Consider the following 22,828-nt stretch of genomic DNA (forward strand, 5'->3'; position numbering starts at 1 on the left):
GCTGAAGTCCTTTACCTTGTTACTATAACAGCAAAATATTCACACTTGGGCTCTGAGCTTCACTTTAAATAGTCTCTCCTTTTCCTTTTTTTTTTCTTTTTCTTTTTTCTTTTTTTTTTTTTTCCCCTTCAGGAAGTGTCATGGCTTAACCCCAGCCAGCAACTAGGAACATGCAGCCGTTCACTCACTTCCCCCCACCCCGAGTAGGGTAGGGAGAAGAGGGAGGAAAACCCCAGAAAACTCAAACATGTGGGTTAAGATAAAGACAGTTTAGCAGAACAGTAACAAAAAATAAAATAATAATAATAATAATGGTAAAACAATATACAAAAGAAATGGTGCACTACGACTGCTCTCACCACCCGATGATCGATTGCCCAGCCCGTCCCAAGCAGGGATTGTGGATTCCCACCCCTCCAGCCAGCTCCCGGGGGGAGCGGGATGCACTGCTATGGAATACCAGCTTACTGAGCATGGCGTCTGTGGTGGGGGTTGTTCCTTCGGCCAGCTTGTCCTGTCTCTGCTCCCTCTCAGCTTCTATGGGAAGCTGAAAAAGTCCTTGACTTAATATAAACATTACTTAGCAATAACTAAACCAATATCAACATCGTTCTCATACTAAATCCAAAAGACAGCAGCTGCTAGGAAGAAAATTAACTCTATCCCTGCTGAAATGAGGAGGGGAAGACATTTGATATCCGATGAACAAAACGGCAGCAGTTTCTCCCTAGCTGAAGTGAAGAATACCAGGCCCAGAAAGAAAGCAAAGGGGGAAGCCCTGGTCTCTTGTGCTCCTCCACAGTGGGAGGACGTGGTCATGGGACCGGCCAGAGCAGCAGGGGAGTCCTCTCAACCCACGATTATGGTGGTAATGAGGTGACATTAACCTTGGACCATTCTGCTTTTAGCTCTGCGTTACCGTTTCTGCCGTCGGAAGCAGCCCTTGCCACGCGGCGCGTGCAGGAAAGCGGCTGCCTGCGGGTGCTGTGGTTTGGCAAACTCCAAAGGAGCCACGGGCTGGGAGAAAGGCCGGGCTGTGTGGTGGCTCTGCGGGTCGGGTGGCCTGCGGATGATGGATGAGAGCCGGGACTTCAGCTCAGAACCCCGTGCCCCGCTGTGTGCGGGCAAGGCGCGGGAGCCTGTGCTGGGGCAGTGATGGCACGGGCAGGTTTGGGGAGCTCTCCCCGGGGCACGCATCCCCGTTCCGAGTGAAGGATGCCGTAGGGACAAGCCCTTCCTGCCCTGGGAGCAGCTTCAAGGCCCTTTTGCTGGGACTGGCACAGACCCGCCAGCATCAGCGATGTTGGACTGGACTCCAGGAGACAGCCCGAGAGCTGCTGGCCACGAGCACAAGGAGAGTCTGTTTTCCTGCATTTATGGCATGGCGTAATAGGCAGGACACGGGAGAGAGGAGGCTCCAGGAGAGCCTGGATAGAAGCAGCCTTGTTGGTGCAGCCGGTCGCTGCTGCTCTCCACGCAGCCGGGTTGCAGCAGCTGTTTGACTTGGATGGGAGCATGAGACTGGGGTTCCTTCAGCCCCAGTAGCTTCACCTCTGCCACGGCCTCATCAGCGGGGAGCCAGCCGTGATGCTGGCCAGAGGAAGCCCAGTGTGTCTCCAGCTACAGCTGTGCCTCTACCCTGCGCCGCCTGCTCCTTCCTGCTCTGCCCCCGTCTCTGCATGGGCAGAAACACCTTCTCCCACCTTCTCTCCCTCTGCTCGGACTGCGCTTTATATTTGGCCGCCTGGAGACAGGCAAGCCTTCAGCCTCCCTGAACGCTTGCAGAGGAGCACCGACATCTCTCCTGGTGTCTGGTGCCCGTCTCATCCAGGTGGGCAGTGGTACCCTCTGCGGGAAGGTCCGTGATTGCATCTTGATCAACGGAAAGGATACAGACGTGGTGGAACAACTCACGCAAATGGGTGAAAGCCTGGTGTAGGGCTCTGCTATGGGACAGAAAACCTAGAGGGTGTCATGAAGTCAACCAAGTTCGCAGCCATCCAAGCAGGGAGAAGGCAGCTGTCGGAGGGGGAGGTGACAGCACCTACGGCCCGCAGCAAAGTGATCCTGCAAACTGCACCCCGGGGAAGGAGCTGCACGGCCCGTACCCAGCCTTTGTAAAGGTGGGCACCTGCAGAACAGCACACGCAAGAGCTGGGTCTCTCCTGGGGCGGTAGGAAAATCCCTTCCTGACTCGGCAAAAATTAGCAGTTTGTCAGCGACTGGGTGTTACTGAGCTCTGCACCCCAGCCTGGACTCTGAAGAGCTCGCAAGGCATTTGTCTCACCCTCTGAAACGTTTCAGCGTTCACCTCTTAGGAATCCAGGAGCTCAGCTATCACCATCTAAAAATCTTACTTCTCAGGTGACAAAAGGAAAGTGTTTCAATGATTCGCTTTTGGGAGAGAGGTCACAAAGGGTGAGGAAGACACTGGAGGCACAGACAGCCCAGGGCCAGCTCGGCCAGGGGCAGGTGGGCTGTAAGAGCTGGTCCTCCTCCGTTCTCCTGCCTTCCTACAACCGCAGGCGGTGTTTTAGGACACTGAGCTCGTTCAGGAGCACCAAGGCTGTGTGGTCCCACGTGCCGGCTCGCTGGGCAGGAGGCACACAGCTCTCCCTTTGATTTCCAACCTTGGCCCTGGCCGCTGCGGCTACGCTTCCCGAAACACCAACCTGAGCTTGTTTGGCTTAGCGATGTTATGGTGCGGGGGGAAGGTCAGCCTGGAAGGGTCTGCTTGGGCTGACAGGGATACGGGCTAACTAGCTCCTCACTGATGAACTGCTGCTGAAGATGATCTAACTAAAGACAGCGTTTAGTTTACTGGTACTTTATGAGGCTGCAAATTGAAGCAGATTCTCCTTAGCTGATAGAATTTCCTCCCCTTCCCTCAACCTCATCTCCCCCACACTCTCTTTTGGTAGGTTTCCTCCCTCTTTTGTGTTTCGGAGGTCTGGTCCTTTATGCCAGCCAGTATTTTGCACTCCTACTTTAACTAATGGAAATATAATTGCACACGCATCTGCTGGTAATGATGGATGGTAGTTAACCATCTCCACATCCCAGATCCTCCACCTATTTCTTTGCTGAGCACCATCTCTTTCAGGTCAGCTCTGGCCTGTAGAAAATATCCCGATAGTGGAAATGAGCGGTAGGAGCTGAGGCAGGTATCGGCGCCTGGAGGCAGGTTTTAAAGGCTGTCACCAGTAGCACCATACAAACAGCTTGGCACCAGCGGAGTCCCAGACTCGTCGGTGCCAGCTCTTGCTAATTACAGCCTGTGCTTCTTTGTCCAACCTCTGTGACGGCAGCTGCAATGAAGAAGGGCTCAAGCTGCTCTGAGCCCACTTTTAGCAAGTGTTGGCCACGGCGTTGGATGCAGCCTGCTCTGGGGAGAGGTGGAAAGCCCTTAGGGAAGAGGCTGGGAGTGAGCCACATGGCTTGCACTGGGGAATGGCATGTCTTGAACCCTTCACAGGAAAGTTACAGCATAAGGAGGGACTTGCTTTGTCCATCTTACCAAACCACGCATCCGACAGCTTGTGTATGGCCGGACCCTGCTGGACTCATCTACGCAGAGTGTGCGGAAAGGATGCTGTCCCCAGCCTGCCACCTTCCCGGCTCTCAGCGGAAGCCTTGCTGGAGCCGAGCGGGTGAGAAACCAGCAGAGCCAGCATCGGATTGCAGCAGGCTCCTCCTCCAGAGAGGGAAGGAGAGGCGGCGAGCCGGAGCCAGCAACTCCAGGCTGCCTACCTGCACCTCGCCAGCCGGGCTGGGGACCGCGCTGGGGGCCAGCATCTTCCCAGCCCGCATCCCATGGGATGTGCGGGGCCCCCGGTGCTCCCTGCTGCCCCGGGAGCATCTCCCCGCTGCCGCCCGCATCCAGCCCGGCATGGAGAGCCTGAGCAGCAGCCTGAAGAAGAAAGCCACGGAGCAGCACTACAGGGCAGAGGTGATGATCGCTGGAGAGCAGCTGAGGTAGGAGGGGATGGGGCCCTCCTCCTGGCTGTACCCGGGGGCTCTGGGCTCTACCCCGTCAGCAGGAGGCTCAAAGCTTTCTCCTTAGCAAGTGCTTTCCCCCCAGGTGCTGATGTCTCCCCTCCCCAGTATCTGCTGGTCCTTCCTTCACCCACCAAACCGGTGGTGAAGCAGGTCCTTTCCCGTGTTACCTTGTCCTGCTGCTCCTCTCTGGGCATCTCCTGCCCTCTGCCTCCGGGTGCCAGGGGCCTGGCAGGTGGCTTTAGACGGCAAAGGGATTTTTAAATCCCTTTGCATCCTCCTCTAAACCCAGAGCCTGATGTGATGGCACTGAGCAGCCTCCCCAGGGTCCCTGGTCCCTGGGGGCAGCACCGCCTCCGGTGGCATTGGGACTTTTGGGGGTGATTTGGGAGGTCATCCCATGGGTGCCATGCACCCGGATTGTTTCGCACAGCAACACGTAGGGTCTTCCCTCTCTTGAAAGTCACTTTTGGGAACTCCTGCTGGTTTGTCGTCCCAGTTCTTCGGCAACTTCTGAGATTTTTTTTTTTTTTCCTCATGAAGGCAGAAATACGTTCTCCTATGCAAGAAAACCTGTGTGCCTGAGAAAAGGTGTTCTTTGTGTGCCTGAGGTCAGGCTCCCTCCCCCCACACCCCCTCCCCCCCTTGCTTCTAAGCATGCAATATTTGTCTCTTGAGCAGAGTTTGCTTGTGTGTATCTGGAGCCGTTCTCTTTGTTTAGTTTTGAAATGTGGGTGGAAAATAGGAAATATACCCTTGAGTAATGTAAAGAGCCCAGAGCCCAAGTCTGCTAACATCAGATTCCTAAAATTAGCTCTGTGTCGCTATGTTGCCCATTCTCAGTGAGTCATGTTAGCTTTAGCTTTATTATTTGTACTGTATCAAGGACTGATAACTTCCAGCTAAGGGTTAGGGCCACATCTTGAAAACACAGGCAGTGGCCAAAGCGGCTGGATTTTAAATACGTAGTGATGGTTAGCCACATTGCCCGCCGATTGTCTTTCACTAATATTACCGTCCTAGCTCCAGAAATGAAATCTTTTCCTTAGGTAGTGACGGGCAGAGCTGCTGTTGGGGGGGGAGGCTGCGTTAACCTTTCTGCCTTTGCAGTGTTCGCAGCCCACGTTGTGAGCGAGGCTTTGGAAAGGAGCTGAACGCTCTTATAGGCAAAAGCAGCTGACCCGAATGACTTGCCTTTCAATAACTCAAGGCAAGAGATGTAAAGTCATGACTTTTTCCATCCCGCGGGCAGGGCAGGCTTATTCATATTTATATTTCCAGTATTTTACTCATGTGGAGTGACTGAGGTTTAAAGTAGCCTGGGCCAAAGGAGGGGGAAAGGTGTTCGGAAAGAAAATACAATAATGGAGCCATGTGTTAAAGCTGTGATCAGTGCCCGAGCAAGGGGAATGATGTGTCTTCCTCACGCCTTTGGCAGGACAGGAGCGTGTCAGATCCTGGAGCGTTTGGCGATTGTGACTGCAAGGAGGAGAAGGGGATACAATAAATGTGTTTGTGAACAGAGCTCTTCTACTATAGTGTGTGCTACCTCTTATAAGAGAGGTAAAGGCATAGTACAAGTGTTGCACACTTCGGAAAACAAATAATACCAAGTCATTTTTTCATCCCAACATTTGTCTGTAATCTTCACTCCTTGTTGTCAGTGTGAACGTACCCTGAGCCTTTAAAAAGGATGCTGAAAGCCTGAAGGGAGAAAAGGTTTGTGCAGGGAGGGAATATCTTTCCATTAGTGCAACAGGGATAAAGTTGAATAGAAAACCCAAAATGTATGTAGTTTCTGGGGCACCCATTTTTTTATATTTTTTTTTTCTCCTGCACTCCCCCAGTGGCTGCAGTGCCTTGGAGTTTCCTGGTTAGGGAGCTCCCAAAATCTGAGAGTTTTCAGTCCAAGCCCATTGCAGCAGGTTGCAATCTTGAACTGCTTGTTCCTCTTCAGTTTGCTACCCCAGGGTGAACCTGATGCAGGTTGTCTCTGCTGGAAGGAGTGACAGGAGGGGTGGGAAGCACGTAGGAGTGGAGAGAGGAGGTGAGAGCTCTCCCCTCGGAGGCTGGCGTACGCTAAAGCCGGGATGCTGGGAGACACGTGCTGTTTTGCCAACGCTGCAGCGCAGGGAGCGACCCGATCTGCCTTTGGGCAGCCTTGACTGCTTTGTGCCCCCGACCTGCTCTTGAAAAGCTCGAGCTCTTTGCTGCGTGGAGAAGAGCGGGTGGATTTCATCCGGCACAACTGCTCTCCTCTTCGGCGGTGTTTTGTGGGCGATGGGTCTAAAGGCCACGGAAGGACCCCAGTGCTCACAGTGATGGAGAGGTGGGTCCTTCTGCTGCTGGCTTGGCACAGAGCAGTCGCATCCTTCTGCTTTGGTCTGGGCAGGAGCCTGTTCCCAGTGCAGAAAGACCAGGAGGAGCTGCTGGCAGCACGGGGTGTAAAACCCGGGGAGGAGGGTGAAGAGATGGACACCAACCCGTGGCTGGGCTCCTCCTTCCCCTGCAGCTCCTCTGGCTGGAAGGAGACTTGAGGGATGCAGAGCACGCTGAGTGCTCGAGTCTCTCTCTTGTATTTTGGGGATCTTGCAGCCTGGCAGGTAAGGAGTTAGTGATACGAATCTCCCCAGGGCCTGACCGTCCAATAAGTAGCGATGGGGAAACTGAGGCAGAGAGGCTGAATGACATCTCAGGCAATGGCAGATGGGGCAGAGACAAATGTCCACATCGTTCTCCCCTGCTTTTCCCCAGGTAAGGAGTAAAGCAGCATGTAAAGGAGCCTTGTGCTCTGCCCTGACTCTGTGAACAGCAAATAATGCTGTTGTATCTACATGAAATCTCAAACATTTGTTTTTCCCCTGTTCTCTGCTTCCTGCCCTGCCTCCCCACTATTGTATTTAATCAAACAAACCTTTGCTCCATCTTTACAGTTCTTTGGCTTCCCAGCAAGTTTGCAAATCCCTCCGAGTTTGCTTTGGCCGGAGGGATGAGTCTGTTCAGTGTCAGGATGCGCTTCCCAGCCAGAAATAGCTGCACAGGCGAGGGGTGAGGGAATGCGTCGTGGGGTTGGCTGGGAACAGCACAGATCCTAAAGGAATCAAGGGGAGAGCGGCCGCTGTGCTTTGGGCTGTCCGTCTGCCAGGGTCCCTTCGCTTCCACGGGGATGCTGCCTTCTAGTCCGTGGAAGGGGAAGAGGAGTTTTGGGTCTTGAGTCCCTCCCCACGAAAAAGATGAAGATAATAATTTCCGCCGCTGTTGTGGTCTTAGGTGTGAGAAGGTGGCTGTCTCAGGCTCCATCCTCACATCTGCTGTCACTCTTTTTGTTTCAGACATATAAACTTGCATGAAAGTCACACTACTGGGCGTTGTGTGCTCCTGGGTGGCATTCTGTAAAAGAAGCCCAATTAGTCATTTCTAATTGCAACAAATGGCTTATCTGCACAGAGATATCCTGGGACAGCTACTGCACTTTGAATTCACACCCTGCTGTAATCTGAGTTTCTCAAGTATAGACAAGCCCTTGTACAATCTCTTCTGGATATTCCTCATGGTCAAGTGAACCACCTGTTGTCTGATAGCTCTGTTAAGCTGCATTAATCACTCTGAAATGTGAAATATACTCGCTAAATTTATGTCTTGGGCAGAAAAAGTGAGAGGAGAAGGAATAGAATCATGGAATGGTTAGAGTTGGAAGAGACCTTAAAGCCCACCCAGTGCCACCCCCTGCCCTGGGCAGGGACACCTCCCACCAGCCCAGGCTGCTCCAAGCCCCGTCCAACCTGGCCTTGAACCCCTCCAGGGATGGGGCAGCCACAGCTTCTCTGGGCAACCTGGGCCAGGGGCTCACCGCCCTCACAGCAAAGAATTTCTTCACAATATCTCATCTAAATCTCCCCTCTTTCAGTTGCTGCTTTTTACTAAGCACTTACTTAGTTGCTTCTTTATTGAGGGTTGTGGGATTTTTGGTGTTGTTTTGTTTTGTTTGTTTGCTTTTTTTCTTTTTTCCTTTTCTATAAAGATAGAAACGGAAAAGATCCTTTGGGTGACGCATCTCTCCAGGGCCATTAGTTTGTACGTAACTGCTGTGGGAATGTGAACCGGAGTTAATATCCTTGAAAGATCCACCTTGGCATTTGAGATGCTCGAGGTCTGTTCCCGTGGGTAGGAGGTGATGGAGAATGTCCCAGGGAGACGTTCCCTCTCCCTGCAGGCACGTGTGAGTTCTTGGTGTGGAATAGCTATCGCTTTAGGGATTGCTCTGCCTGTGCAACTACGCTACAGCAGAAGTAGCAAGTTTTCCAATACAAGAAAGCCCTTTGCTTCAGAAATTCTCTGATCTGAAATTATGTGAAGTGTGAACACAGCAGCAGTCAAGAGAGGAGCTGCTGGGTGGCTCTCCAGCTGGGACACCCGCAACGCCGCTGGGAAAACGCTGGCCTGCCAGAGGAGCAGGGAAGTCCTGCTTGTAACAGCTGAAGCGACTTGAACTCTTGATTCCCTAGAGGGTTTGTGTTCCGGTTTTTCTCTTTTTTTTTTTTTTCCCCTTTTCTGTTTACACTGCTGTGGATCTCCCTTTCAACAAGGTTACGCAGGATGAATAATGAATGATGTCTTTGTGGTGACCTTGACAAAGAAACAATTTGGTTACCCAGCGCAGCCTGCCCAAAGCAAACGCGTGTGAAAGCAGCGCTCCGACTGCCGAGCGAGGAGTATTTCATAAGAGTCAATTCTCGTGTTCCAGCAAGCATTTTATCCCTGCGTTATTCTGCCTTTTTTTTTTTTTTTTTTTCCCTTTTGAGGAAGTAATCTGTACATGGGGTAGGTTTTGGCATCTAGAAAACTCATAATATTGCATTACACATCCTTCTTTGGAATATTTTTTTTTATCCAGGTGCGTGATTATAAACCGCTCATGGTTTCACTGGCTTTGTTTTTGCAACATCCTACATGGACTGGTTGGTAGAGGGTGTCAGCGGAGCTGGTCGAAGATGCAGTTGCTGTTACGTCCTTCTGTGTCTGAAGGACAGGATTTGGCTCCTCTTAGTTGATGGGGAAACAGTAAACAAGAGGAAAGTGAAAAGCCCACAAGGACACTCGAGCTCTGCATCTTCCGCTGCCCTGGGTCTGCGGGCAAGGGGGCAAAATTATCACAAACTTAGAACAGCCCAAGAACGTCCATGGTGCTGCTCCAGAGGTGCTTAAATGCCACTTAATTCCTACCCTCGCAATTGTTCCCAATACAATAGTTTCAGAATAAATTTTATTATTATTTTTTTTTTAATCCTAGGTTTTAGCAGTATTGTTTGCCGGAAAATCTTTTTTCCTTTTCTTTCCTTTCCCCGCGAGATTTGCGCGTTTTCTGCAGTATTCTGAAACAGGATAAAATAAGACCTAGAGGGTAAATAGTATTTTCCCAACCAGTTTCTATTCAGGCCTTGTGTGATTATGGTCTATGTGTTACTGGGGGTAAAAATATATGTGTGTGTGTGTGTGTATATATATAGTCTTTATGGACTCCTGCAAACCCTTGATAGCAATAAGAGTACTCTTGGTTAAACATTTCTTATCTCTACCAAACATGCCTCTAAAGTGGCGTCCCACTAGCTGCTTACTAAGGAAAGAAAGGATATTAAAAATGAGTGTTTGTCTTCTCCCATAGCAGAGGGATGTCGGGGTGGGGAGTCTCTCTGCAGCCGCCGCTCTCTGGGTCTGATTGCATTTTGACAGCGGGCCGTGAAATAAAGGGAAAAGCTACAAACTCTAAAAATAGCAGGCAGCTGTCTGTTGTAGGGTAGACCGTTCCGTGCGGGTAAAATCCCTATGCGGAATGATTCCTGGTCACTTGTGGGAATGAATCTTCCAGGTAAAGAGAGTAAAATACTGAATATAGGCTTCAGTATTTGAGGGAGGCCAGCCAAAGGCAAGACCAGGAGCTGGTTCTGCATGAATCCTTGGGTTAGGTTTTTAGTTACCTGGAAGATCTGAAAATACATTGGGTTATTTTGACTCGTATTAGCCTGAGCATTAATTACATCAATCAATTACTAAATCGTAATTCAACAAAAGTTTCTTCTGTTAAGACTTTTAAGACCCTGGTATTTGTAAATCCTACAATAGAGGATAATCCGTTATTATCAGATAGATTTTTAGGATATTTAAAACTTCTCGTAGGGTGCCTGGAACTGTTGTCCAACGTGATGTGGTGCACACATAACTTCTTCAAAAAGAACAGAAGAACGTGAGGCATTAAATAACGAAAGGCTGTAGTGATTAATACCTTTGTAAAATATACTGGCCTGGGGCAAAACTGTGAATTGAAATGAATAATTTGAAACCAGCAACATCCTGGAGTTACAAAGGAGATATTAATTAAACATCTCCCCTCTGAGTCTGCTGCCTGCACCGGGCATTTTCCAGGGTTAGTATTTTGGGAACAGTCATGACTACAGGGCAAAAGCTTGGCTCCTGGACAGAAATCCTGCCAAGCTGTGGGTTGGCTTTGGCTTGAACACATAAGGTCTCTGCGCCTTGTGGCTTGCTTCGGTTGCTAAGGTCCTTTTAAAAGTCAAAGCCATACTCACCTGAGTAACCTTCACTCATATATATCTTTCCGTTGAAGTCACAGACTAGCCATAACCTCAGGGTTTTCAGCATAGGACGCTTGTTATTCTGGTAAACTCTGTCCCAGTCTATCCCAGCTCGAATCAGAAAGTGTCCGGACTGTTGTCCACTCTTGCTGTGGATTAGTGGTCCGTGGATTAGCAGATTGCGCACGAGATCCACCTGGCACTCATCTCTTAGACACACGCAGCAGAAACGAGTGCTCCCGTTACTGCTCCCACCCTGGGCTATGACTGAGACTTTGTCCTGGGGGCAGCTACGTTCCTGCTTTCGTGGTTATGGGGAAGGAGAACTAGACACAGAATTGTGCCAAGATGACAAATATATGTACTATTATTTTATTTTTTTTCGGCGTTTTGGCCCTTCTTCACAAGCTTCAGTTAGCTGCTGTGTATTTTTTAGAGGCGTGTTTAGAATAAAAAGACAGGTATGGTTTGGACTAAGCCTGGTGCAGGAGGAGAGAAGGGGATGTCGAAGGGGGCTCCTTAGGATCAACTGATGCAGCCTTGCAAAGCCAAGAGGGGTGGTTGAGTTTATAAGTCGCTGGGTGCTGGCCAGAAGTCCCAAATCATCAGTGGTTTCCCCAGGCTGGGCAGCCGCTGGGCTATTCGACCCAAATTCCCCTGTAGCACCAGCTACGCTCAATGGCCATCTTTCTCTCTAGGCTTCGCCTCCACGATGGGAAGCTCATTAAGGACAGACGCTACCACCTCCGAACATACCCAAACTGCTTCGTGGCGAAGGAGCTCACCGACTGGCTGATCGACCACAAAGAAGCGCCGGACCGAGAGACGGGCATCCGCCTCATGCAGAAGCTGATGGACCACTACATCATCCATCACGGTGGGTGGGTTTCTCTGCTACCCGCTGAGTCTCCCTGGGGAGGTGGCTGTGTATCTAGTCGCCGTGTGATGACAACCATACCAAATCCAGCCCTCTCGTCCCCCCTCTTCTCTAGGGTCCAGAAATAGCTGCCTTGGACCACTGCGATGCAAACACTCTCTGTTGCCGTCTGCTACTTGCTGAGGTTAATGCCCTTTACCTTAAGCTGCCTTGAATAAAAATAAACTCTGCTTTATCGCAAAAGCATAAAGCTGAAGCAGTGAGTTCTCAGTTAACCATTAACACTTAAACTTGATTATTTTTTCCATCTCTCCAGCCGTCAGTTTCAAATAAATCCATTAGTTAATTAATCCTGTGCAGCATTGGGTACCGGTGCTGTTTTGATTGCTTATTGCGGCCGCGTCCCTCCTGTTTCTGTGAGAATTCCTGGCAGGATGCAGACATTGACTTTCTAACTTGCCTTATGACCATTAATTTTTGTTAGTCCTACGGAAACGGGGCTGCCGGCAAACCGCAGCACTGCGCTAAGTGCTTTGCAATCGGCTGTCTAAACTGTTTGCCCTCTTCTCCGCTGGGATCCAGCAGATGGTAATTATCTCCTGAAGATCATTGTCTGTGCTGCCTCTTAATGGCCTGATGTGGTTTGAGCTGTTATTCTATTACTTGCTGGAAACACGTTGAAATTGGTCTTCAAATAGCAAAAATGCTTTGGTTTTCTATGGGCGCGGTCCTGTAAGGTTTTATGTTCAATTTCCGATTGCAATGGCATCTGAATCGTTGCTCCTTGGAGCTGTCGAGATGCAAACTGTCACCTCTTAAGACAACCTTCTTGACCTGCCTTCTTGCTTCATGAGCCATGGGCTTTAGCCTCCTGGTTTCCCACCAAGAGAACGGCTCAGGAGGAATGATGAACTCCAGGTAATCTGACAGTTTTTAGTATTTTAGCCTTCACCAGAAGGGGAATGAAGTTTTGCCAGTCTGCTCAGAAGAATGAAAAAGTCTTGAAATTTCCACAAGAAATATCTTACGTCTTTTGAATTTCACTCTAGTGGATTATGTTATTGGAGTGAGGAAATCTTTGTGGTGGTTTTTTTTTCCCCTTTGACTATTTTTCTTTGTTTTCTGGGCATATTCTTTACTCTGTTTTTTTTTTTTCCTGTTTGTTTGTTTTGTTTTCTTTTTACGGCTGAATTTTCTCCTTGCCTTCAGATGAATGGAGCTGAAGAAAGGCAGGCTGACTGATTTAAGAGCTGGATTGTGATTTTTTTTTTTTTTGGGGCTGATTTTTTTTTTTTTTTTTTATTTTGACTTGTAGTCTAGGAATCTCTTACAGGCAAGTTTATTTCAAAGCCGTATCCCAAATATTTACCTCCTAAATGTTGCAGCCACTGAAGAGCCATGCATTTACAGACCGTGTGTTCATCCCCAAGATGAAACTGAGGTTTTTCATATAGATTTGATTATTCCAGTAGTATGAACCGAGCTTTGAAGAAGCATTTCTCTCTTGAGGTTGGTTCGCCATGCGAATCATAGAATCACAGAATCTTCATGGTTGGAAAGGACCTTTGAGATCATAGAGTCCAATTGGGCAGGGTTGGCACAAAATGATGTGGAAAAGTTGGTGTCGTTGTACGTTTTAGCTTACAGGTACTTTTGACAGGGACAGAGGTGATTTTTACAGGGCTTTGGATGCAGTATGGGGTTTTTCCCTTCTGTCCTCCAGGTCTACTTACATGTGGCAGTAGCTTTCTAAAAAAAAGATGATTGAGGCAATTTGGTTTGTTTTCTTTCAGTCTAAGCCAAAACATCAACATTTAAATTTAAAATAAAAACAAACAAAAAACCCACCACCACCACCAAAAAGAAAAAAAAAAACCAACCCAAAAAACTTCTCAGTTTGTTCTAATGAATTATTTTAGAGTCTGGATCAAAATGTAGATTCGAGCTCAAGCTTTCCCGAGGTCTCTTCAGTGGGACTGACCTCTCCCACCGGCACCCGCAGGCATTCGTAAGCACCTAATTTGGGAACCGAAGGCTCGGATGCTGGTTGCTGTGTGGTATCAAGGGCATAGAGGACGACAACCCACACAGCCCCCATGGCTTTTCACCTGGAGATAACACCCTGCTGAGGCTGTGCAGCTCTGTCTGTCCCGCAGGGACTGGCAGCCACCCGCAGCACTGACGTTCCTGCTCTCAACTCCTTTCAGTCTGCGACGAGCACTCGGACTACAAGGACGCCAAGCTGCTGTACCGCTTCCGCAAGGACGACGGGACCTTCCCACTCAGTAAGGACGTGAAGGTGTTCATGAGAGGGCAGAGTCTGTATGAGAAGTACGTGAGTCCTTCCCCTGCAAAACAACCCTCAGTGCTGGGGCGTTGGGAGTGCGCTCTGCTGGCTGCGCTTGCTGATGATGCCCTACGGCTGGGAGCCACGGCTACAGCTGGCTTTTCTCTTCCTTCTCGGTGCCCTGTGTTGGGAAATGCTGTTTCCTGAGCCCTGTCACAGCCACAGGACAACCGGCCTCTTTGGGGCTGGGACAGGAGCTGTACTCTGAACTCATGGATGTTTTCAAGGGCTCCAAACCAAGTGCAGGCTCTGGGATCCAGTGCAGGGACCGGTCTGCACTTTGAGCATTCCCGGGATGGACACGTCCATTGGCCATTCCCAGCACTGTCCAAGCCTCCCTGGGTGAGCTGCTTCCACCAGCACGATTAGGGCTTATGTCCCACCAGGGTCAGCAGGGTATAGGAGTTCAGGGACCTCATGGGCCTGGATCCCCTGCACCTCGCTTAACCTATTTGCAAAAGTTGTGGTAGGAAAAACTAATTCTCAGACAGTAAAGAAAACTCCTTCCACCTCCAAGCATTTGTTTTATTTGTGTTGATTTGTTTCTGGCTCTAAATCCGAGTCATCTTCACAGGCACCTCTCGAGTGTCGTTTTGTTAGGCTGGGTTCAACCACAGACCACCTTCTGGACCCGTTTCCTTTAGCAGCCTCTTCACATCTTCTCCACCCTCACACCCTGGCACCCAGATTCACAAACTGGCCTTGAGGGAGAAGCCCTTCAGCCAGGCGGGCTGTGATTTGGCTGTCTCCAGGACCCTCTGGCAGAGCCGCATCCCTGGTACTTGGCTTCTGCTCGGCAGCGGTGGCCGTGGGACCGGGGAGAGCATCCAGCGCGTCTCATGGCTGAGCCCGCTGCACCCTCTCGTGGAGATACTGGATTTAGCGCTCACATACACTGCAAACTGAGTATGCGTTCACTGAAACGCACCTTCTCCATCAATTTGGACTATCTGCCATTTGTTGCACGCACTCAGTTGCTTGCTTGGCTTTCCCCTGCGGTCTTAAGCTGAGGTCGCAGCTGAACCGGTTTTGCTGAAGCTGCTTCCTCCGCTGTGATGAAGATTTCCAAAGCTGCCCGACTCCAGCTCTGCATTTCTCCCTCCCTTCCCACTGCTCCCAGGCAGCAGTGTTTTGGCTGGAATGCTTTGCCCGCTTCTCTTGGCCTTGCTTTACCCGGCTGCAGCTCCCGTGTGGGGCTGCAGGGCTGCACAGCATCACGGGGGGGCTTGTCCCACCTCTGTGCCAGGCTGGTGAGCGTGGAAGAGTCGATTCTGAAGGTGAGAGAGGAGAACTCGGTGAAATACCAGAGGACTTTCCTGGGCTGCGAGATGGTCGACTGGCTCATTCAGGAGGGAGAAGCAGAGAACCGAAAGGAAGCAGTAGAGCTGGGACGGGCGCTCCTGGAACATGGGATCATTCAGCATGGTGAGCGAGGGTCCAGCTGGAGCCAGGATGGAAAGCAAGAGAGGAGCGTAGTTGTCAAGGCTGTGCTAGGAACAAATCCCCATTCATGTCATGCAACAAGTGCTGGTCGAGCGCCCACTTGGCGATGGCAATGGGGCCTTTTAGTTCTATGTTTGGAGCCGGTGACCTTTGAAATCCGAGCAATCTTCCACCACCCACAAAGGCTTTGAGTTGAAATCTGAGCTGTTGCCCTTCAGTTCTTCAAAGCCTCCGGCCTGCAGGACTGGGATCCACCCCTGGGTTTTGAGGGCTGGGTTGTGAGGGTGTAACGTTCAGACTCACTTGGCTGGAGATCATAACCATCTGCAGGAATCAAACTTTTGATTCAGAAGGCAGGGAGTCCTCTGGGTGTCTTGGGGCCGGGGCAGGTTAGAGGGCTGTGACTTGGTGGTGCATCCCTGGGAGGTGGCATCTCTTGGGGAGGTGGCCCTGCTGTTCCTCCTTCCCTGCAGGTTGCCTTCTCAAACAGTCAGAAAAACCGCAACAGGACACAGGGGCATTAAAAACAATTAATCTGGGTCCCTCAGTATATTTGCTACATATTTTTCGCACCCCCTCAGCCTCTCCCTCCTCCCCTGTTCTTTCCTAGTCTCCAATAGGCATCACTTCTTTGACAGCGACATCCTCTACCAATTCTGGATCAACTTTCGACGGAGGCGCCGTCTCACAGAATTACTCAATGAGAACTCTTCTCGCACCCTGTCCGAGAGCCCAGACAGCCCCTTCTGTCTTCGCAAGCTCAACCCGGACCCAGGAAACACCAGCTTTCTCTCCGGTAACTGGGGATGTATTTGTGGAGGGGTGCGAAAGCGAGGATTACATTATCGGAGTATTCCAGAGCTGAGGGTGTTGCTCCAGCAGAGCATAGGGTGTTCCTCCAGGCATTGTATGAAATGATCACCCATCCCACTGGTTTGTGGTGGATGTTGTGATGCAGTTGCGGTCTCTATCGCAGCTCCCCATCCCAGGGCAATAACTCAATTTACCATCAACTCAGCTCTTGGTCCTTCTTTGAAACTAGTTTTATTCTTTCTCAAGAAATGGCTCAAATATTGTCTTCAGCATGTGCTTACCTCTCAGATGGGGGTCAGGCTGATGGGGCAAGATTGTTATTTTAAACTGGTCTGTTCCTTCCTTGCGTAACTGTTATTTCTGCCTCTTTCAGTCCAGACCAACAAGGAGATCAAAATTGTCTCAGCGGTTCGAAGGAGCAGCATCACTTCCCTCGCTGGAAACTCCAACCCCTACTTCAGCGCTACTCCTATGCTGGTGTTCCCTCCCGTGGCCGAGTGCAACCCCAAATCAGGTCTGAGCTTCTGCCTTGCCCTGTCGGTGCGCAGGATACATCTATTCCTTCAGGGCAACTCAAGCCTCAGGTCCAAACCTGTTCACTGTCACCTTGGTGACTTGCAAGAGGAGAGGGTCAGCCTCACCTCTGAGTCTTGATTTGAAAAGTCGCGCAAGTGTTTTGAAAGCCATTGAGATGGATGCAAAGATTTCTGTTGTGCAGTTAACTGCAGCTGGTTCTAACATCTGTTCTCCAGCCCATAGCAATCCCCAGGCTGCCTCGTGAGGCACTTGCTGTACGAAACCCTTGATTCTGATAGGATCTGTCACCTTCTGCTCTAGTGTTAAAGAGACCCGTCACCAATGAAGAGCTCCTGTCCCCTGGGGCCCCCTACATCAAGAAAACGCTAACCGTAAGTGACCACAGCAAATGACATTGCCAACCCAACGGTACCAGGCTCTCTGACCGCTCTTTGATAGGCTTTCCATCCGCTGCTCTGACCCCTGTATCTTGAAACCTTGAATGCTTGTCACATCATCACAGCTCTCTCTTGGTGCGTCTCAGTGGGTCAATCTCTGCACGTATTCTTGTGGGTGAAAATGTGCATGGCCTCTGCTTTAGTTTAATGTATGTTAAGGGGTAGATCAGGAAAGAGAATGTTTCCTGGACAAGAAAACCCCCATTTATGTTTCATCCAGCTCCACACAAACTGTAGAATCTGTCAAGTCTTGTGACAGCTGAGACTTTGACACACGTCCTCTATCGCACAGTTATCACCTTTATGCACAGCTTTATGCGTCTTTCAGGTTCCTACTGTCAGATATGTTGATATGATCCATCAGCATCTGATGGAGCAGCACCGAATGGGGAGCATCCGAGGGCCACTCTTGCCTTTCTTATGGTGGGCTTTTTCCATAGGCAAGATAAACGCACTGCAAAAATCTCCAGGATGCTGCAGATAAACCCGTGTTTTGGGCTTTTGGTTGTCTAATTATTTCTAAAGCTGTAGGACCGGTCAAGGCAGGGCTGGTGGGTGCTGGGTGTGAATGTTATAAGACGGTTCCTGCCCTGCGGATCCCATCGTGCTTGTTTATTTTTTTTGTAAAATTTTCTCAGCGCTTTCCTGCCCACCTTTGAAAGGGGGAATCTCACAGTGGCCAGTTTAGGAAGCGAGAGGGCTGGCTTGCCGTACTGGTTTGACACAGGTGGGGTTACGGAGGAGCTGTGGATCAGGTTCCCGAATTAACTGTGCTGTAGAAATTGGTGGGAAGGAGCAAGGAAAATCAAGCTGGTGATTAGCGTGGCATGTATGAGGACATGCCGTTCATTCTCCTCCTGAATGCTCTTGCCCTGCCCTTCAACTCTGCCAGCCTGGGCCTTTCATGGCTCATTTCCTTCTGCTTAGCTGTGCAGTTGCTGTTATTTATTTATACGGGTAATGTGCAAAGTCCTTTGGGAATTCCTTTTCTCTTTTAGTCACGTCAGATGGCCACAGCATTACAGCAAACTGCTCTGACAGGCTGAGATCAGAGTGGGAAAAATTGAGTGGCTACTTCCACCCTGGAAATGCTCTCCTGTGCCAAGGAAAAGGCACCGTGTATGTGCTCTGGAAATGTTCTCAACACGCTCTTGGTGCATGCCTTGCACTTCAACTTCATGCCGCCCGTCCTTGACTCTTCTGCACTTGCTGGCGGGCAATATTAATCAGAAAGCAGCTTTGCAGAGAGCAATTAACCTGTGGTTCTGCATCTCACTTCACAGAACTGTAGAATACCAGGTTGGAAGGGACCTCAAGGATCATCTGGTCCAACCTTTCTTGGCAAAAGCATGGTCTAGACAAGATGGCCTAGCACTCTGCCCAGCTGCATATTAAAAGTGTCAAATATTGGGGAATTCACAACTTCCCTGGGGAGATTATTCCAATGGCTGATTGTTCTCATTGTGAAAAATAGTCCTCTTGTGTCCAATGGGAATCTCCCCAGGAGTAACTTGTACACATTACCCCTTGTCTTTTCTATGTGACTGCTTGTAAAAAGGGAGTCTCCATCTTCTTTGTAGCCACCCTTTGTAGGACCACTTGGTGCACAGCCCTTTCTCTCCCACCCGTGACAGGTTAGGATCATGAGCAGAGCTCTCTGTCTCACTAGGAGCTGTTGCATCTCCTCTATCCAGTCCATACCTTGGTTTCTAAAACCCCTTTCTTCTGCTTGTAGATTGTGGGGGATGCAGTGGGCTGGGGGTTTGTGGTCAGAGGAGGAAGACCCTGCCACATCCAGGCAGTCGACCCAGGAGGACCTGCTGCTGCTGCAGGGATGAAGGTACTTCTTACTCGTGGTGACTTAACAGGAGGCAGGACTTGTGTCCTGGTTGAACTTTTTGGGTTGAACACATCCTCCATGATAATCGCACCTTGCACAGTGGAGATCAGTCCGATCGAGTTGGCGTGTGGAGCTCTGGCAGTGCTGTGAGGGGCAGGGGGAAGGATGCTCTCCGCAGGCAAAGTGCCCCATGTGTGACTGCATGGCGGCAGATTTGCCATTTGCCAGGGCAGCACAGGGGCTGTGGGCAGCTGGACCCGAAAAAACTCTTGTCAAAATTAAGCTGTCCCTGTGGTGGACTTTGGAGCTGTCAAAATTTTTTGAGCTGCTAAAATTAAAGCAGACAATTCCCAGTACAGCTCCAGTAACTGTATATAACGCCAGCGAAGCTGGGAAGTAGCAGAGCTTTTATCCTGAATCATCTGCTCTCACAGCTACTGAGGTGTAACATATTTTGTGTTTCTCTGCTACGAACAATGTAGTTCTGCACGGAACGGTTTTCCATGTACATGGAAGCTGAATAATCTTAGACTCGTGCCTTGATTTGACTCACCCAGTGACTTCCAGTATTTCCAGTCCACGTAAAATGAGCTGAGGTCTTGAAACTCATTTTAGACCCAGGCACGTACAGGGTTTGTGTGTAGGGTTTTAGGCGTGAATGGAAGAAATGTCGAGTTTCACAATTCCCTATAAAAACCCCAGCAGCGAGGGAATAATTCTACAATCTGATATTAAGTCTAAAGTCACAGAGATATTTGAAATAATGGGATTCTTTAGAGGCGACTCCTTGTTTGCTTCAGGCGGGATTGGAAGGGGATGGATGAATTTGTTTCATTTACTCAAGAGCCCAGTTAATTTCTCTTTACCTAATCTCATTTACTACTAAATTGCTAGATGTTAATATTGTGCTTCATTTCCATCTGTGAAGTGAACCACTGCTCATAAATGAGTCTTTTTCTCTGTTAGCTCACAGTCTAAATCCCTTTGGACCCTTTTTTTATGATATAGTGATCGTAGCACAATGGTTATTAGTGTAGTTTACGGAGTGGTAATGCTTTTGGGTTTGCGGGATTTCGTAGCAAGTTATTTGCATTGCAGCCTCTGGCTCAAGTCTGTCCCAGGCAGAAGTTGCCATGAAGACGTCGGCTGAAGGTAACCTGCCCTTCCTCTCCTTGCAGGTGTGCCAGTTTGTTTTCTCAGTGAACGGAATGTACGTTTTGCACCTGGACTATCAGACCATCAGCAGCCTCATCATGACAGGACCACGAACTCTCGTGATGGAAGTCATGGAGGCCATTGAATGAGCGAAGGAGTCTCATCCCACCGCTGTTTGGAAAGGCAGGACACTCCACTAAGCAAGGATGGACTGTGGGGAGGGACCAAGCTGGACCATTCACTGTGAAATATTAGCCAGGCATTTTAATATATTTTCAAATAAATACTCTCTAATGGACAAGTCTCGGATTTTGATGTTGTTGAACAATTTGGCTCTTGAGAAGGGTCTAAGCTCTTGCAGCTCCTTTTTAATGGCAGTGAGGAGAGTTCAGCGCATCCTGAAACCAAGCTTTAGAACAAGCCATCCACCCAGGCAAGCTGCAAGGCAGGTGGTACGAGCCGGTGAGCAGCAATAAGTTTGATACCAAGCAAGTGAGTACGTCTGAGCTCCCTTGAGTTGTCTGTGCAGTCTACTGAGAACACAATGTGCTTTCCAGATGGCCCGATAAGCCGTGCCATCGACTCTGTCAAGAAAATAAGGAGATGAATACAGTGATATATGCTTCCTTGTAAAGTAGGGCTCCTGCTACTCTCTTGGCTTAGCCACGCTCATCGCCAGGACTCGTTGTTCTTCCCAGCTGAGTTTCTTGAAAAGGCAAGACTTCCATGATTGCACTTTTTGTGCCTCCACACCCCAATACTGCTTAAATTCTTTAACCAGTTTCACCTCGGCATGGAGCCAGGCAGAGGTCCCGATTGTCATAGACCAACCTAGCGACGGGAGGCAGAAGTGGGAAGGAGAGACACTAAACAGTATCTGGCCAAAAGGAAATGTGTTGTCGCCTGAGTTTGACCCTGGGAGTGAGCAGAAATGAGTGAAAGCCACCAAAATCCAGCCCCCCCGGGCCCTGCTGCTCCCAGGATGACTGCATTGGCAGGCGATGCAGAATACTCATGTGCAGACTACCCTGAAAGTGAACTAAATATAGAATAACAGGTAACAACAAGAAACTGGGGAGGTTTTTTGCTTTCCAGTTCACAGAGCACCCTGCCCGTGATCAGCCTGCAATGCTGTGCGTACAGCAGGATGACTTCCAGCGCTCCTGCTTAGGGCAGGTCCCTCGGTGAAGCTCTTTTGGCCACCAACCAAGGCTTTTCTAAGCCCAACTCCAAACCAAAAAAAATAGTGATTTTGATTCGTGTTAAAGTGAAAAGGGGAGCTGACTTTCCTGGAAAATCTGGTGTCAGCTGTGTATTAGGTATTGCATTACTGCTGGCTGCCTTTTTTTTTCCCTTGATATAAAGGGATATGTGCTCCCCCAGCGCTGGTGCAGAGGCCATAGGACTACTTGGAGCACAGCATTCCTGGAACGTGGTCCAAGCAAGATGTTTGCATTGATAATCCACTGGGGTCCTTCCAGCCCCTAAGTGAAACCAGACAATCCTTTAAACCATTTGTCAATATACTCACAGTTGTTGTTTCTAGCCATTCAGCGCACAAGCAAAGCAGCATCCATCTGCCTTTTTGCTTTTTAAATTCTGGTTTGTGTTTCTAGTCAGGGGAATTTTGGGTGTCTGTGGTGGCCCCACGGTTTAATCCAGAGTGTTGGGCTTGAACAAAACTCAAAACCAGGAGACCACGGCATTTTGTGGGCACCTTGGGAAAGGTAGGACAGAAAGCAACAACCTGAACATAAGCACTGGAGGAAGCTCCAGATTTTTCTGGCATAAGCGGAGCATGGATTTTAGCTCTGCATCTGAATTCCCTGAAAGTAAAGTGCAGGAGATCTGTGCTCCTTCCTTTCTCACCTCCTAGTTTTAAAGTAAACTGTAGCAAAACTGAGCAACTACTGAAATCCAGTAGGAACTGCAGAAGAGGTAATCTGTGGTATTTACATGTAGGGCAGCGACGACTCGCGCTTCACAGTCTACCAAATGCTCCATGTTCTGTCTTAACAAGATTTAAGTGATTCTTTTGGTGTTATCCTTTGACCTGTATAATGTGATGCTTTTAAATACTTACTAGGTTGTAAAGCAAAATGGCAATGAACCAGCAAATGTTTCTTTGTTCGCACAAATATTTAAAAACTATGATTTTATTTTATTTTGTTTCTATCTGACTTGACACTTTCACAGATGCCCGTCTTTCCTATAGAGCGGCAATCGCCTGTTTCTGGCAGCTCGCTCTGTTGCAGTGGGAGACTGATGCCGAGAGTCCCCGGAGACGTAGCTGAAAATCTGACCTCCATTTGCAATGACAAATGCCACTGTCAGTTGTTCCATTCCTGGCAATGAGGACAAAATCCGGAAAAGTTCTGGCTTGGAGCTGGGTGGCTCTCCCGGGCGCTCCCAGGGCCGGGGACCACATGCCGGTTGGAGGTCAGGGCTGTATCCCACAGCTGGGAACCACAGCACCGTCGAGCTCCAGTTCATGATTCAGCCTCTGGCCTTGCAGAACTTACAGATGTGCTTAATTTCCTCAAACAAATGCAACGCAAATTGCCTTCGGTGCAAATGCTGGGCTCTCAAAAATGTTTAATGGGATGTGAGTGGGGTGGACTGACTTCATCCCTGGGAGCCTGAGAGTGGGCGGGAGCCACGACTTGTTGCTGCGCTCTAGGAAATCAGCGTGCGGCTTCCTCGGCGTGTATTTAGTTAGCCAAAAAAAAAAAAAAAAACCACTAAAAGCTGTTTACGGTTTTTCATAGAAGCAGCGTCTTGCTTTCCACGCAC

The 22,828-nt window shown here is 49.5% G+C and overlaps 1 protein-coding gene across 1 annotated transcript; it reads left to right on the forward strand.

The window, feature by feature from the left end:
• The first annotated feature begins 3,313 nt into the window (after positions 1 to 3,313).
• LOC141750111 (DEP domain-containing mTOR-interacting protein-like) lies at positions 3,314 to 22,756 on the forward strand. Its single transcript, XM_074604720.1, has 9 exons — positions 3,314 to 3,975; positions 11,285 to 11,463; positions 13,671 to 13,794; positions 15,057 to 15,235; positions 15,864 to 16,049; positions 16,440 to 16,580; positions 16,904 to 16,974; positions 18,776 to 18,880; positions 20,059 to 22,756. Exons 1-9 carry the CDS (start codon positions 3,314 to 3,316, stop codon positions 20,182 to 20,184), a joined length of 1,773 nt encoding a protein of 590 aa, XP_074460821.1. The 3' UTR covers positions 20,185 to 22,756.
• The last annotated feature ends 72 nt before the right edge of the window (positions 22,757 to 22,828 follow it).

Source organism: Larus michahellis, chromosome 12 (assembly GCF_964199755.1).
Source record: "Larus michahellis chromosome 12, bLarMic1.1, whole genome shotgun sequence".
Lineage (NCBI taxonomy): Eukaryota > Metazoa > Chordata > Aves > Charadriiformes > Laridae > Larus > Larus michahellis.

Bases quoted from the DNA above. Each gene is read 5' to 3' on its own strand.
- LOC141750111 (XM_074604720.1), top strand. From the start codon at position 3,314: ATGAAGAAGGGCTCAAGCTGCTCTGAGCCCACTTTTAGCAAGTGTTGG. The intron at 11,464-13,670 runs GTGGGTGGGTTT...AACTCCTTTCAG, and splicing joins CCACTACATCATCCATCACG to TCTGCGACGAGCACTCGGAC. The intron at 16,581-16,903 runs GTCTGAGCTTCT...CTTCTGCTCTAG, and splicing joins CGAGTGCAACCCCAAATCAG to TGTTAAAGAGACCCGTCACC.